General features: G+C 43.0%; 1 protein-coding gene across 2 annotated transcripts in view; it reads right to left on the reverse strand.

The window, feature by feature from the left end:
• TRAFD1 (TRAF-type zinc finger domain containing 1) overlaps positions 1-8,852 on the reverse strand; it is a 28,517-nt gene extending 19,665 nt beyond the window's left edge. For both annotated transcript variants that reach the window (XM_036076632.2, XM_036076631.1), the window contains exons 1-2: positions 8,748-8,852; positions 6,315-6,380 (exon numbers count right to left, since the gene is read on the reverse strand). In XM_036076632.2, coding sequence (XP_035932525.1) covers positions 6,315-6,361 — 47 coding nt within the window. In that variant the 5' untranslated portion in view covers positions 6,362-6,380; positions 8,748-8,852. The remainder of the gene's footprint in view (positions 1-6,314; positions 6,381-8,747) is intronic.
• Positions 8,853-16,433: the final 7,581 nt, after the last annotated feature.

The raw sequence follows: 16,433 nt of genomic DNA on the forward strand, positions 1-16,433 counted from the left end.
ACAAACTCAGCCTCACTTCTAGATGTCAGCGCTAATCACAACCAGCAACATGAAGTCAGATGCCAAGAAATGAACCAGGCTTTTCTAAAACCATCCATGACCCAAAACACAATGATACACTCCAGGATTGTTTAAAAAAAAAAAAAAAAAACAGCCTACCAATTATTTTCACTCCGGGTCTCAGGTAGGTTTAACCTTATTAGATTTTATTCCACTAAAAGTCAAACCAAAAAGAGCAGATCCCAGCATTGGGATACTCAGTGGGGAACAGAAAACTGTCTCCCTTACGTCCCACATGCCTTTCAAAGCAGGTTAGATACTAGTCAGGAACGTTGGTATAAACTTCACTGCAGAACTGTATAAAAATGAAGTCCTGAGTCCCTTCCCCCAATCCTGTCTCCTCACTCACTTTTTGCCATTCTCTTTAAGGGATCCAATTCAAGATCATCTCTAAGTTACAGAAAAGGGAAGAAAATGACAATCTTAAATGAAAGAGTAAGATCATTTAAATTTAACAAGAGTGTTTCATGTACACTTAAACTAGAGGCACATTTGAAGTCTTTACTTTCAGTCATTTGGATATGACCATTAGAAAACTCCCATTTTAGTCTAGCTAAAGATTGCATTTAAAGACTGTCTAGGGATACCTGGCTGGCTCAGTTGGTAAAGCATGCGATGCCTGATTTCAACATCCTGAGTTCAAGCCCCACATCGGGTGTGGAGCCTACTTAATTGAAAGAAAGAAAAGAAAGGAAAGGAAAGGAAGAAAAGGAAGAAAGAAAAGAAAGAAAGAAAGAAAAAGAAAGAAAGAAAGAAAGAAAAAATAAGGAATGTGTCTAGGGGTGCCTGGCTGGCTCAGTCAGTAGAGCTTGTGACTTGGTCCTGGGGTTTTGAGTTCAAGCCCCTTGTTGGGTGTAGAGATTACTTAAAAAAAAAAAAGATGAATGGATAGAGAAGATGTGGTATATATATACAGTGGAATCCTATTCAGCCATCGAAAAAGGAAATCTTGCCATTTCCAATGATGTGGATAGAACTAGAGGGTATTATGCTAAACGAAATAAGTCAATCAGGAAAGGCAATTATCATATGATCTAACTCCTATGTGGAATTTAAGAAACAAAACAGAGCATCATAGGGGAAGAAAGGGAAAATAAAACAAGACAAAATCAGAGAGGGAGACAAACCATAAGAGACTCTTAATCATAGGAAACAAACTGAGGGTTGCTGGAGGGGAGGGGGATGGGGAGCTGGAGTGGACATTAAGGAGGGCACGTGTTGTAATGAGCACTGGGTATTATATAAGACTGATGAATCACTAACCTCTACCTCTGAAACTAATAATACGCTACATGTTAATTATTTGAATCTAGATTAAAAATAAAGGAGTCTATAAGTATGTCACCTAGAATAAAATTTCTGAAAAATAAAATACTGAACAGAATAAATACAGATAATTACACAAATCTTTAAACATCCTATTTAGCCTACAAAGCTAAGTACTACGGAATTCTCTTCCTTGGGGCGCCTGGGTGGCTCAGTCAGTTAAGCATCTGTCTTTGGCTCAGGTCATGATCTCATGGTCCTGGGATTAAGCCCCCACATGGGGCTCCCTGCTCAGCAGGGAGCCTGCTTCTCCCTCTCCCTCTGGCACTCCCCCTGCTTGTGCTCTCTCTCCTCTCTCTCGCTCTCTCAAATAAATAAAATCTTAAAAAAAAAAAAAAAGGAACTCTCCAATAACCACACTAAATTGTAGATAGCTTATTTCTCTTTTATAGTTTTAATCTTCATACATAGTGTAAGAAACATTTCAGGGGCGCCTGGGTGGCTCAGTCGTTTAGCATCTGCCTTTGGCTCAGGTCGTGATCCCAGGGTCCTGGGATCGAGCCCCGCATCGGGCTCCCTGCTCCGCGGGGAGCCTGCTTCTGCCTCTCCCACTCCCCCTGCTTGTGTCCCCTCTCTCGCTGTGTCTCTCTCTGTCAAATACATAAATAAAATCTTAAAAAAAAAAAGAAACATTTCAAAGTAGGATGACTGATGTGCCTCCAGCTAAGTCACACTCCCAGTCTGAAAGACCAAGACACCAAAGAAATGCAAATTCATTCCCACCCAATGGTGAAACTATCAAGGAAGCTCTTACAGCAAAACTGGAAGGTGACACAGAACAACAATCAACTATGAGATGGGAAGAAATATCAACTGGATAAAGAGGGAAACTATCGGTATCTTGAAAGATTTAACTTCTCCAAAATTCCAAGCTTTCTGAGGAAACCAGCTAAAATTAGTTTTAAATTAATTCTGTTTTATTTTTTTTAATGAAGGATATTAAAATATACAGGGGCTATAAATCAAAGTTATGATCTAAACCTATTAAATTAACAAAAGTCAAAATTAGTAAATTCCTCTATTAAAGATGTTGTGAAACTAGTATTCTAATACGTTACCAGTGGTATTGTACACTGCTTAAAAATAGGCTGAAAATGTGTTTCTAGGACCATAATACAGTCTTTAACCAGGTAATCTCACTCTTGGAATTATAAAAATTTTCATTAGTGTCATAAAACAGTAAAAAAGAAAATCATTAAAAATGTTTAAAGAAGTGAGTGGCGGGTGCCTGGGTGGCTCAGTTGGTTAAGCGGCTGCCTTCGTCTCAGGTCATGATCCTGGAGTGTCTGGATGAGTCCTGCATCGGGCTCCCTGCTCGGCAGGGAGTCTGCTTCTCCCTCTGACCCTAACCCCTCTCATGTGCTCTCTCTCATTCTCTCTCTCTCAAATAAATAAATAAAATCTTTAAAAAAAAAAAAAAAGGAGTGGCTACAGTAAATGTATACCAACAAAATGAAAGTAGAGCTGTATCATGATCGTGAATCATATATGCACAAATGCCACAAAAAATTAAACCTAATAATTACTGCTGAGGGAGCAGAGATTCATAATTTTTACAATAATTTTCTTTTAACGGCAAAAATCAAGAAAATATATCTATAGTTTTTATTTTACAGGGCTAGTCAGGATAACCTATTGACATAGAACATTCTATACACCCAAGGCCACTAAAATTTTAGAATTAGACCAAAAAAATATTAAGCACCACAAAGCAGTAAGAATCAAAAGCAGCTGTTAGGTAAGACCACAGAGTATTTACTATGATACATTTTCACCTCTTGGGAAACTCTGAAAGAAACCTTGAAAGAAAAAGATATTTGCAACAATTACACACATGAAACAGTTGTCTACTGGTTTTCTTTTTAAATTTAGCTGCCAAGATAGTCCCACCAAACATTCCAACCAGACAAAATACCAATATACTTGCTTCCTATCATACAGATGAAATCAAGATGTTTTAAATGAGATAAATGAAAACACAACTCCATATCTAGATAAAACTGCCAAAAGCCCCAAGGAGGGACTAGCAAGTTAAAGATGAAATCTCATTTTAGATAGAAATGACTGAAAGGCAAGCCAAGGCTTCCAGAAAAATTCCCAGTAGCCTTCTAAATGCTATACACAACAAGCCAGAAATCAATTCATTAATACATGCAAAAATAAAAGTCAAAGTTTTTGGGGTTTTTTTTATTGTTTTTAGTAATCTCTACAATGAACATGGGGCTTGAACTCATGACCCTCAGATCAAGAGTCGTGTGCTCTTCCGACTGAGCCAGCCAGGCACCCCTGTAAGTCAAAACCTTCTAACATTGAAGGTCCTATTCCCCAGAACCACACTCTCCCCACAGAGAAGAGAGATGACATGCAAGAACATCTTCAATAACAACAAACTACTCCTTTTACTGGCCCAGTGGATCTAATGGCAACTCATTTTTCTTAACTTAAAAGATTTTTTAAGTACGCTCCATGCCCAAAATGGGGCTTGAACTCATGACCCTGAGATCAAGAGTTGGACACTCTGACGGAGCCAGCCAGATACCCCAAATTTCTTATGTTTTATTTTATTATTTTTTTTAAATAGGCTTCATGCCCAACAGGGGGCTTCAACTCACGACCCTTAGGTTAGGAGTCGCATGCTCTACCAACTGAGCCAGCCAGGTGCCCCTTCACTTTTTAAATTATTTTATTTTTATTTTTAGTAAACGCTATGCCCAACATGGGGCTTGAACTCATGACCCCAAGATCAAGAGCTGCATGCTCTACCAACTGAGCTAGCCTGGCACCCCGGCAGCTCACGTTTAAAGTTACCTTAACTTTTCTTGGAGAACAATGGAAATATGGCTCTAAAAACAAAAATTTTAAACCTGGAATTTAAACAGGGTTACTGAGATGGGAGGTCTGTGCTAGCTTAGTCACCTTTCCATGCTAATCTTTTCTCTTTAAATAAATTGCTTTGGCTTTGAATAACCCTATTTTCATTAGCTTTCCATTAACTTACCCTTTTTTTTTTTTTTAACTCCCTTAGCATAGTTATTTATACATTGTCCTGGCCTTGAGATTCCTTCAAATTGGAGAACTGATAAAATAAGAGTATCTTAATTGACATTGCCAATGTCTGTTTTTTTACACAATCACAATGTTTTCTTGTGATTATTTGCATTGCTGATTATTTTGTATCAGTAATAGCACATACAAAACACAAACAAAGCTAAAATATTTTTAAGTTGGCAGAAAGTGATAGTGGCATAGTAGAAAAAACCCTATAAGGCAAGACACTCCTCAGAAACGGGCACCTGGGTGGCTCAGTCGGTTGAGCGACTGCCTTCGGCTCAGGTCATGATCCTGGAGTCCTGGGATCGAGTCCCGTATCAGGCTCCCTGCTCAGTGGGGAGCCTGCTTCTCCCTCTGACCCTCCCCCGTCTCATGCTCTCCCTCTCTCTCTCAAATAAATAAAAACTTAAAAAAAAAAAAAAAAAAGACACTCTCAGAAATGAAATCTTAATTCTGTCAGGGAAAGAATATTGCAACCAGCAGTTGCTCTGATTAAATCCTAATTCTGCTGAAAGCCTGAGTGAAAAGAAAAAGGCAGTAAAAAAATAAAAATTGTTATCTGGCTCAAATTTTCCACCAATCTGAGTTAAAGTCTCTTCCTTCTTCTACATCTCTTCCCTTCTACCACAATTTGGTAAGTTAAACATAGCACACTCAGTTCTGCTTTGCTTTTTTCTTTAGCTCTCCATTAAGAGCACTTGTATATCACTAAAATACCAAACTCTCAGGAAATTATTAGCTGAATCCTAAGTTTCATTTCAGCAAGAAAGAGTTGCTCTTTCTTGTCACTCATGTGGGTTAAACACACCAAAATAGAAAGCTTAACATCCAAGACGACACCAGTCGTCACAAACAGTTCTGGAATCATGAAGTGATAATGATTAAGCTGGACTGCCGGAAGACTTTAACTAGACTTTTTTTTTTTTTTAATTTATTTACTTTTAAAGCAGTGGAACATTCCTTCAGCAAAAGCCTTTATAAAAACAGTTGAGTGGATCTGGTTGAACTACTCTGTCACTGCTAGATGTAGAGCCAACCTCACTAAACTTGCTCCCAATCACCCCCAAGACAGCCACTGTAGCCACACGGGGAAATCTTTGTAAACATTTCCAAAGGGTGCATCTAATCCAAACATTGTATTATATTTTTTGTATCTTTTTTAAAATAAGTATGACGAGGAGGGGCGCCTGGGTGGCTCAGTTATTAAGCGTCTGCCTTCGGCTCAGGTCATGATCCCAGGATCCTGGGATTGAGCCCCGCATCGGGCTCCCTGCTCGATGGGAAGCCTGCTTCTCCCTCCCCCACTCCCCCCGCCTGTATTCCCTCTCTCACTGTGTCTCTCTCTGTCAAATAAATAAGTAAAATCTTAAAAAAAAAAAAAAGTATGATGAGGGGCACCTGGCAGGCTCAGTCATACAGCAGGAGACTCTTGATCTCAGGGTTGTGAGTTCAAGCCCCACGCTGGGCGTGGGGCCTACTTAAAAAAAAAAAAAAGAGAAACAGAAAATAAATTTAAAAAAATAAAAATGTATATTTCTCAGAAATACAAAAAATAAATCTGCTTATTTATATATCAGAAAAGTGAGGCTCCAAAACAGTCAGTGGGGTGACTTGACAAGTCATTAACTAAAGGCAGGTACCAGAGCTCCAGACTCCCAGCTCCATCACATCACTCTACTCATTTCTCTATGCTACCTGAACCTACCATCTTATCACATTACTAAAACAGGCAATGTTATATAAAACTGTTAAAAAGGCTTTAGTCCCATATATTTCCACGTTATATGGTTCCAATTTTAACCTGCCAATAAATAAACCAACCTTTTACAGAAACTAGTTTGTTCTCATTCCAACATTTCTTAGATTTAATTTCTTACCAATTGTCACACAGTTGAGTGTCCTGGTCATCTAGAAATTCAGCCATCTTTAGTTCTTCCTGAAAACTACAAAGGAGAAAGTGTACACTTTCAATTTCATTTCTGCTTTTAGGATGACATGCAAAACACAAAAACAAAAAACAAGTACACAGGAAATGTTACCAAAACCAGTACATTATTTTATTTAATACCCAATACACTTTGATCTTACCTTATTTTTTAATTTTCATTTTAAAATAATTTGACAAGCAAAAGCACCACGAAAAACTCCTGTGTACCCCTCACCCAATACATCATAACCACAGTAAAATTATCAAATGCAGGAAACTAATACTAATATGTTAAAAACTAATCTATAAATCACATTCATGAATCATCCCACTAATTCCCTTTTTCTGGCTCAAGATCTAATCCAGGGTCACACATCACATATAGTTATTTCTCCTTAACCTTCTTTGATTTAGAATACGTCTTCAGTTTTTCTTCATCTTTCAAAATCATGTTAAGTGTAAAATGTCCTTTAGTTTGAGTCTGTTCAATGTTTTCTCATGATTAATATGTTTTTTGGCAAGAATACCACAGAACTGATGTTGTGCTAGTCTCAGTGCATTATATCAGAAAGCACATGATGTCAACAGTTTTATTATTACAGATGATGTTAACTTTGATCCTTAGCTGAGAGTGTCTGCCAGGTTTCTGCACTGTACAGTTTTTCCTTCTTTTTAAACAAGATGTCAATGCAGAGAGCAAAGTGCTGGCAATTTTGTTACCACTATTTACTTTATTCTTTTCCATGACACAAAAATGGTCTTAAACACTGCCCCAAAGGGGCTCTTTGATGGTTTTGACATTTCCGAGTGAACTCACTTTTCAAAGCATATATTCATTCAACATGTTAATTGGGACCCTGTGTGCCACACTGGCACTCAGACTACTTCACAAACTAAAGAAATAAAGTGTCTAATAGATCAACTTAGTGACAAAGAAAAATAAGCAAATTAAAGGATACCTTATTGTATTTTGCTGGAAAAGTACAAAGACAAATGGAGATGAAGGGAATCTACTTTAGATAAAGGTGATGAGAGAACGTTCTGACAAGATGACATTTAAAGGAAGACCTGAAGTGCGAAGAGGAAGTAAGAGAGGATGGGAGTGGGGGAAAAACCCATCAGGCAGAGGGCCTAAAAGGCAATGAAAGAGAAAGTAAAGGTAGATCTGGAAGAGCATAAGGAAAAACGGTAATGAATCAAGAAGGCCTTATCATGTAGAGCAGAAGGGATATCGGATTATAGTCCAAGCTCAACAGTAAACCACAGAAGGGTTTTAAATGAGGGAGTTACATGACTCAAGATAACCGCTCCCGTAAGAAACGTAAACTAAGGATAGGAAGCATCTATCTATAAAAATAAATCACGTTCCCAAAACGGGGAAGCCTGGAGACTTTTCTCAGGGCTGTCTGTTTCTAGGTGTGCTCTAGAAACTAAACCAGACCAGAGCGTCGGAGGAGGGAAGTGCCCCTCTGGCTGCAAGGGGTCTGGTGGTGGCACGCAGGGCTGGGAGCGGGCCCCTCTGAGGGTCGAGCTCTGGTTCCGCCACGCAGTGGATACGGGATTTAACCTTTCTGGGCCTCAAATTCTTCAGACAGACAACTGACAACACTTCAAAGGGCCGCTGCACGGAGTAAATGAGCGAATGCACGGGAAGTGCTCCCGTAGAGCGCAAGTCTTCAACCTGAGAAGGAGCCCCTCTCAGGGATTTCGGGCGGAGCTGCCCCCTCGGGTCCAGGCTCAGGAGTCGGTTTCCAACCGCCCCCTCCCCCCAGGGAGTTCGGGGGTGGGGGGCGGAGAGGGCAGCAGCTTCGCAAATAGCAGCGGTTAACATTTACCGTGCGTCTGACTGCTAAGCGCTTTACAGGGACCCTCTCCTCCAGGCCGCAACCCTGGGAGGTGAAAGCCATTATCCCATTGTGGGGAGACAGCCGCCGCACAGTTGGTCGGAGTGGGGACTCGAACCCCGGTCCCTGGCCTAGAGCCCGCACTAAGCCAGCGCGACACCGCCGCGCCCCCTCCGCTTCCCCCCCGCCCCCCCGAAAGCCGGGGGCTCGCGGCTGGCTCTGCCCGGGGCGCGGTGCCCACAGCGGCGCTCCGGACGACGCCCACTTTCCCGACGCCCGGGCCAAGGCCGCGAAGGGGCGGTGCCGCCGGGGGCTGTCGAGGCTCGGGTTCCCTGAGGAGAAAGCGCGGCCTCCTCCACTGGCCTGAGGAGACGCCGCGGCGTGGCCGTCTTTCTCCTTACGGCCGCGACCCCCGGGGCCCACAGCCCCGTTGCCCACACACCAGGCCCTAGAGATGTCGGCCTCCTCCCGAACCGGAGGCCGCAGTGAGGCTCCCAAGGCAGTGAGGCTCCCAAGGCTCGGGCCGCCGCTACACTCACCCGGGACGACAGCAAGGACTTGCAGCTGACCCGCTAGCCGCGGACACAGAGCCTCCCCAGTCAGCCCCCGCACTGAACAACGGCCCCCAGAGCCGCCTCACCACTTCCGACCGTCACGGAGGAGCGCGCCCATTGGCCAGGGGCGGCCCTAGCTGTCAGCCCATTGGGTGGCACTGCTGTCGCTCCCGGGGCCCCGCCTTCTGCGTGCTGATTGGCTCCTCACAGCTCCACCCGGGAGTGAATCCCTGAAAAGTCCCAGCCCCTGCACATCTGGAATGTGCAACAGAGGTCTGAGCTGTGAGCCTGCTTCTCAGGGCCAAGCGGCTGCCCCTGACACAGACTAATAACATTTGCATGAATAATACACAAACAAACATTACTAATACGCCTAATATATTAAGATAATTAATAGCATTTGTTCTCTTGTCATGAGCCATTAATACTTATTAGTCATTCTTGTTGCTATGATAATGCCCTCGCGCAAGACCTCTGCAAGGCTCTAGCCATATTTGAACACTTTGCTTTTTGCAGTGGAAGATTGAGCACCTGGGTCGCAGGCTTGACTCCCATTTTCTCCGCTGCTACCTGTATGGACTCTCTGAACTCCTCATGAATTAAAAAAAAATAGAGAATAAGCCATTTTTATTTATTTGTGTATTTATTTGAGAGACAGAGAGGCAGAGGGAGAGGCAGACTCCCCACTGAGCAGAAAGCCTGACTTGGGGCCCCATCCCAGGACTCTAGGATCATGACCTGAGCCCAACGCAGATGTTTAACTGCCTGAGCCACCCAGACGCCCCTAGAATAAACATTTAAATATAACCAAGAATACATTATCTACAATGCAGCATTTTAAAATCATGATTTTTATTGCAGATTTTAATTGCAAAATGTTCATGCTATAGTGCTAAGCAGGAAAAGCAGGTTACAAAGCATTATTTGTAACAGGCTAAAATATATTTTTTTAAGATTTTATTTATTCATTTGAGACAGAGAGAGAAGTGCATGAGCAGGGGGAGAGGCAGAGGGAGAGGGAGAAGCTCCCCACTGAGTCAGGAGCCTGAGGTGGGACTCGATCCCAGGACCCCGGGACCACGACCTGAGCTGAAGGCAGACGCTCAACCATCTGAGCCACCCAGGCGCTCCCAGGCTAAGATATTTAAATAGCCAGTATATTCTGTGTGATTCCAAAGATATAAAGTTCAAAAACAGGCAAAATTAATCTCAAGTGAGAGAAGTCAGAATAATGGTTCCATCGGGAGAGTATGGACTGCAGGGGAATCTGGGAAAGATTTCCAAGTCCTTGAAATGTTCTAGATCTCAATCTGCAAAGTGGTAAATACAGATGTATGGGTAAATAGCCACTAAGCTGTACACTTAAGATTTAAACACTTTATACTGTATGTTAAAGATAACATACCACTCAAAATTGTTCTGCACTTTAACTTTTGTTGGTAATACTACATAATCTGTCTTGGAGATCTATCCACTATTAGCACATCTATCTAGAGGAGCTTCATTCTTTTTTGATAGTAACTCCATTGTATGGACAGACCATGATTTATTCAGCTAGTTCTCTACTGATAGACATTTTGGCTACAAAGTGTTATTTTTGAATACAGCATAAACAACACCTGAAATCTACAGCTACTTCAGTGCCAGCCTCATTGATTTGCTCAGCAAATGTATAGAATGTTCCCTATGTGACAGGCCCCAAATAAGAATCTACAGCTTCAGTGGCAAACAACAGGATGAGTTTCTGCCTTCCCAGAACTTACCACAGAGACAGGCCTAATGGCAATGAATGTGATACATGCTATGGCACCATAAAGAATATATCTGCCAGGGCGCCTGGGTGGCTAGGTCGGTTGAGCGTCTGCCTTCGGCTCAGGTCACGATCCCAGGGTCCTGGGATCGAGCCCCGCATCGGGCTCCCTGCTCAGCGGGAAGCCTGCTTCTCCCTCTCCCATGCCCCCTGCTTGTGTTCCCTCTCTCGCTGTGTCTCTGTCAAATAAATAAATGAAATCTTAAAAAAAAAAAAAAGGATATAGATAACAGCCAGATGAAGACGCATGCGGGGCAAGGGCTGGTGGGTCCCGAGCATAGGAGCTTCTGTCCTAGTGGAGCTGGGTGTGTCATCCTCCTGGCACATGGATGCATTTACGAACCCAGAAGCTCTCCAAACTCCATAGTTGAGGGTTTTCATGGAGGTTCCATTACACAGGCATGACGGATTAAATCATTGGCCATTGGTGATTAACTCAACCTTCAGCCCTTCTCCCTTCCCCAGAGGCAGGGGTGGAAGAGTGGAGCGGGGTTGACATTTCCAACTCTATATTCACAACGTTAGTTCTTCTAGCAACCAGCCCCCATCCTGAAGCTACCCAGGGGCTCACCAAGAGTCACCTCACGAGCATAAACTCAGGTATGGTTGAAAGTAGCGTATAACGAACAACTAAAGACACTTTTCTTAGGGAATTTCCAAGGACTTTAAAAACTCTTGGGCCAGGAACCAGGACAAAGACCAGATATTTATTTCTTATTCTCTCACCATATCCCAAGAACTGTGCCCTTAAACCTGTGTAGTCAGGTGCAGACCTGGGGGTGAAACAGAACACATGCTTTAGTAGAGAAGCCCAGTTAAAGACCACTTAACCGACAGCAGGTGTTCACAGAGTCTTTGAGACACAACAATTAATTAAGGGCAGTCTCTGCTTGCAGTGAATTTAGGCTATTTGTAAATAGGTTTCTTCTGAACTTTGAAACAGATTTTCCCATAGAAACAGTATTACAGCGATGCCTGGGTGGCTCAGTCGGTTGAGCGTCGGTCGGCCTTAGCCTCAGGTTATGATCCCAGGGTCCTGGGATCAAGTCCCGTGTCGGCTCCCTCCTTCCACCTCTGCCTGCCACTCCCCCTTGTCTCTCTCTCTCTGACAAATAAATAAAATCTTTAAAAAAAAAAGTGTTACAGTGGTGATTCTGACTGACCCACAAAATGTCATTCAATTTATAACACTTTCCAGCAATCCTGTGAACTAAACAGAATTCTTTCAACAAAAATCCATTTTCACTAAATCAGCCAGAGTTGGGTCTTGTGTTTTGTAATGAATAAACTTGTCAAAAAAAAAAAAAAAAGCATTATAAGAACCTGAATCCCTGAGAATATATCTCCTTCTCCCTCCCATATACCCTGCAGCCACAGTAACAGAAGGGGAGTGATTTTTCTCCTCCTTAAAACTATTACTCCTTTTGACCAAGCAACTTGACCAAGAAACTTCTAGGAAGCAAACTTATATATAGAAATACTCAGGCTATGTAATTACAGGGATATCCATTACTATTTCCAGGAAGGAAAAATAGTGACAAATGGTCCCTCAAAAGGAGACCAGTTAAATAAATTGTACTTCAATGGAACCATACAAAAAGTAAAAAGAATCAAGGGGTGCCTGGATGTCCAGTCGGTTAAGCAGCCAACTCTTTGATTTTGGCTCAAGTCATGATCTCAGGGACCTGGGATCGAGCCCCACATGGAGCCCTACTTCAGGATCTGTGCTCAGCAGGGAGACTGAGGATTCTCTGTCTCCCTCTCCCTCTACCCCTCCTCTCCCTTCTCTCTCTTTCTTTCTCAAACCTTTTGGGATGCGTGGGTGGCTCAGTTGGTTAAGTGTCTGCCTTCAGTTCAGGTCATGATCCCAGGGTCCTAGGATTGAGTCCCATGTCGGCTCCCTGCTTCTCCCTCTGCCTGCCACTCCCCCTGCTTGTGTGCTCTCTCTCTCTCTGACAAATAAATAAATAAATCTCTAAAAAAAAAATAAGTCTTAAAAAAGTAAAAAAAAACTGAGCATGGAAAGATATGCAAACCACATTGTTTTATGAAAAGAAAGTTAAAAACCAAATACATCAGGGGTGCCTGGGTGGCTCAATCAGTTTAGTGACCAACTCTTGATTTTGGCTCAGATCATGATCATTGAGCCCCCCGCCCCCATAGGGCTCACACTGGGTGTGGAGCCTGCTTGGGATTCTCTACCTCTCCCTCTGCCCCTCCCCCACACACTCAGGCTTGCTCTTTCTCTTAAAAAAAAAATACATCAGTAGGATTTTGTATTTGTAAATACAATATTAACAAATAATATTAATAATATTAAACTATCTAGTAATATGTTAGAATAAGCTTTAGAGGGTGCCTGGGTGGCTCAGTTGGTTAAGCGACTGCCTTCGGCTCAGGTCATGATCTCACCGTCCTGGGATCGAGTCCTACATTGGGCTCCCAGCTCAGCAGGGAGCCTGCTTCTCCCTCTGACCCTCTCCCCTCTCATGCTGTTTCTCTCTCTCTCAAATAAATAAATAAATAAATAAAATCTTAAAAAAAAAAAGAATAAGTTTTAGAAATAAACTGGAGAAATTATCCATTCCCAGTGGTGGCCTCCAAAAGGTTGGGCTTACAAAGTTTTTGACATCTTACCATTAAATAATTTTGCAAGTAGGTTATTTTTGTAAGCAGGAAAAAACCAAAAAAGAATCTATATTTCTTCCTCCACTCCTGACTTGCACACAATGTATTTAGGAGAGTTATAAGCCAGATTTTCAGACTTGCTGTTTTTTATGCCTTATTGGTTGAAGGATCCATGGCATCTTTTTTTTCTTATTTACCCTATCTTTTCAATTTTATTGCACCTTAATTTACAAACAATAAAAGCACCCATATTAAGTGCACAGGGTGTTTTGACCTATGGAACTATGACTGCTATCAAGATATACGTTATTTCCATCACTCTTCTGTCAATCCCCATTCCTCCCCCAACCCCTGGCAGCTTCCCATACACTTTCACTTCAGAGAGGAGTTTCATATAAATGGAACCATATAGTCATGTCCGTTTCTATGTCAGGTTTTTTGTTTTTTGTTTTTTTTAAGATTTTATTTATTTATTTGTCAGAGAGAGAGAGAGCACACAAGCAGGGGAAGCAGCAGGCAGAGGGAGAAGCAGGCTCCCCGCTGAGCAGGAAGCCCAATGCGGGGCTCAATCCCAGGACCCCGGGATCATGACTGGAGCCAAAGGCAGATGTTCAACCAGCTGAGCCACCCAGGCATCCCTCAGCCTAAGGTTTTTGAGGTTCATCCACACTGTTGATCACATCAACAAGTGATTTCCTTTTATTGCCTAGTAGCATTCCATCATATGGATATACCACAATTTGTGTGATGGACAGTAGAGTTGATTCCAGTTTTTAGCTAATATGGATGAAGCTGCTGTGAACATTCTGTACAAGTCTGTTGGGAGGACATGCTTTCATTTCTCTTGGATAAATACTTAGGAGTGGAACTGCTGGATCACATGGTAAGTCTATGTTTTAATTTTACAAGAAACTGCCAAAAGGAGTTTTCCGAAGTGATTGTACCATTTAACCTTCCCACCAGCACTATATGAGCATTCCAGTTGTTCCACCTACTTGCCAACTTGGTATAAATACATTTTCAATAAATAAACAGAAGAACAGTGGTCCTGTCTCCTGGGAACAACTTTTTTCTCTTGCATAGGAGATCCAGAAGTTCTGAATACAGATTTTACAACATCATCGAGGGTAGGATAAAGTAGGAATAATGACAAGCTCAAGCTTGCCTTAATTCCCTGGGGTGTCTTATTTTTACTGGCCTATATTCAGCAGCAGGAAAAAAAAAAAAAAGTTTACTGACATTTTATTTCTGACCCAAAGAGGTAGGTGGGGTGTGGTGATTACAGTGGCCCCAGAAAGGATTTAGATGAGACCTGAGGAAGACCTGCTTCATGTTTTACTGGGAGACAATCTGGAAAAGAGGATTAGATGCAGTTCCCCTTAAGCGCTGTTTCTCCAGCTACAGTGGAATTTTGATAAAGCCCTGGGGATAGGTGTTGCCTTATCCTTCTCTGCTCTGCCAAACTCTGGTCCCAGCCAGGATGGGGGAGGGGAATCCCTCTCTTTTGGCCAAAGCTGTCACTTACCTAATCTGAGAAGCCAGGAGGGACCTCCTCCCCAACATTCCCTGCAGCGCCAGTCCCAGGACCCCTCAACTCCCCACAGTCCGCTCTGTCAGCCACAGCCCCTGGCCCATCAAGGGATTTTCCCTGAGTGCCGCTTTTCCTTGTGTCTCCAGCCGCCAACCTCTTTCCCTCCCATGTTTGCTTCTCAGCAGCTGCCTCGAGTCACAGATTCCTGGCCCGGTGCCCACCCAGCACAGACTCTGACACAGAGAAGGCAATTAATTCATACTTGCGAAATTACATCAAGGTGTTTCTGATGATTATCTCTGGTGTGGAGTCTTGATGGTTTTCTTTATGGGCTGCTTCATCGTAAACATTAAAAGTTAGTTTGGGCCAAAACAAAATTCGTTTTCATTGAATTGAATTCCATTTCTCTCTGGGGCATCCCAGCCTTTGCCCCACCCTCTGCCCTTTGCCAGCTCCCTCCGTCTTTTATGTCACTGGCCCCACCCCTCTGTGCTTGACCTTCCAGTCACTGTTTTGGATGTCACAAGGGACAACTAGGCTGGGAGTGAGTCCCTGGTTCCCTGGCATCTCAGCAAACCCCCATCCCCAACACCTTCTCCCTCCCTGCCAATCTTCTCAAGTACCTCTGGAGGAAAGGAATATTGTTGTTGGTTTTTTTTTAAGATTTTATTTATTTATTTATTTGAGAGATCGAGAATGAGAGAGAGAGAGAGCGCACACGAGAGGGGGAGGGTCAGAGGGAGAAGCAGACTCCCTGCTGAGCAGGGAGCCCGATGTGGGACTCGATCCTGGGACTCCAGGATCATGACCTGAGCCAAAGGCAGTCGCCTAACCAACTGAGCCACCCAGGTGCCCCTATTGTTTTGTTTTAATGTGTATTGGGTTATAATGACAACACCATAAAGTGCATAAACCTTAAGTATATTGTTCAATGAATGTTTTATAACATCTTTATTGGGATACAATTCACATATCATACAATTCACCCATTTAAAGTGTTTTGTGGGGATGCCTCAGTCGGTTAAGCGTCTGCCTTTGGCTCAGGTCATGATCCCAGGGTCCTGGGATGGAGTCCCGCATCAGACTCCTTGTTCAGCGGGGAGCCTGCTTCTCCCTCTGCCTGCCGCTCCCCCTGCTTATGCTCTCTCTGACAAATAAATCTGACAAATAAAAATAAAATCTTTTTTAAAAAGTGTTTTGTGGGTTTTTAGCTTATTCACAAAATTGTGCAATCATCACAATCTATAGGATATATTTTATTTTATTTGAAGATTTTACTTATTTATTTGAGAGAGAGAGAGAGAGTGCCAGAGAGCACGAGCAGGGAGGAGAGGGAGATGCAGGCTCCCCAGGAGCAGGGAGCCCGGTGCGGGCTCCATCCCAGGACCCTGGGATCATGACCTGAGCCGAAGATGGATGCTTAAAGGCTTAAGCGAGCCACCCAGGCGTCCCATGACATTCATTTCTTTTTTTTTAAAGATTTTATTTATTTATTTGACAGAGAGAGACACAGCGAGAGAGGGAACACAAGCAGGAGGAGTGGGAGAGGGAGAAGCTGGCTTCCCACTGAGCAGAGAGCCCAATGCTGGACTGGATCCCAGGACCCTGGGATCATGACCTGGGCGGAAGGCAGATGCTTAACAACTGAGCCACCCAGGCGCCCCCATGACATTCATTTCTATTAGGTATACAGGCAAGAATG

Source organism: Halichoerus grypus, chromosome 13, assembly GCF_964656455.1.
Source record: "Halichoerus grypus chromosome 13, mHalGry1.hap1.1, whole genome shotgun sequence".
In the NCBI taxonomy this organism is placed as follows: Eukaryota; Metazoa; Chordata; class Mammalia; order Carnivora; family Phocidae; genus Halichoerus; species Halichoerus grypus.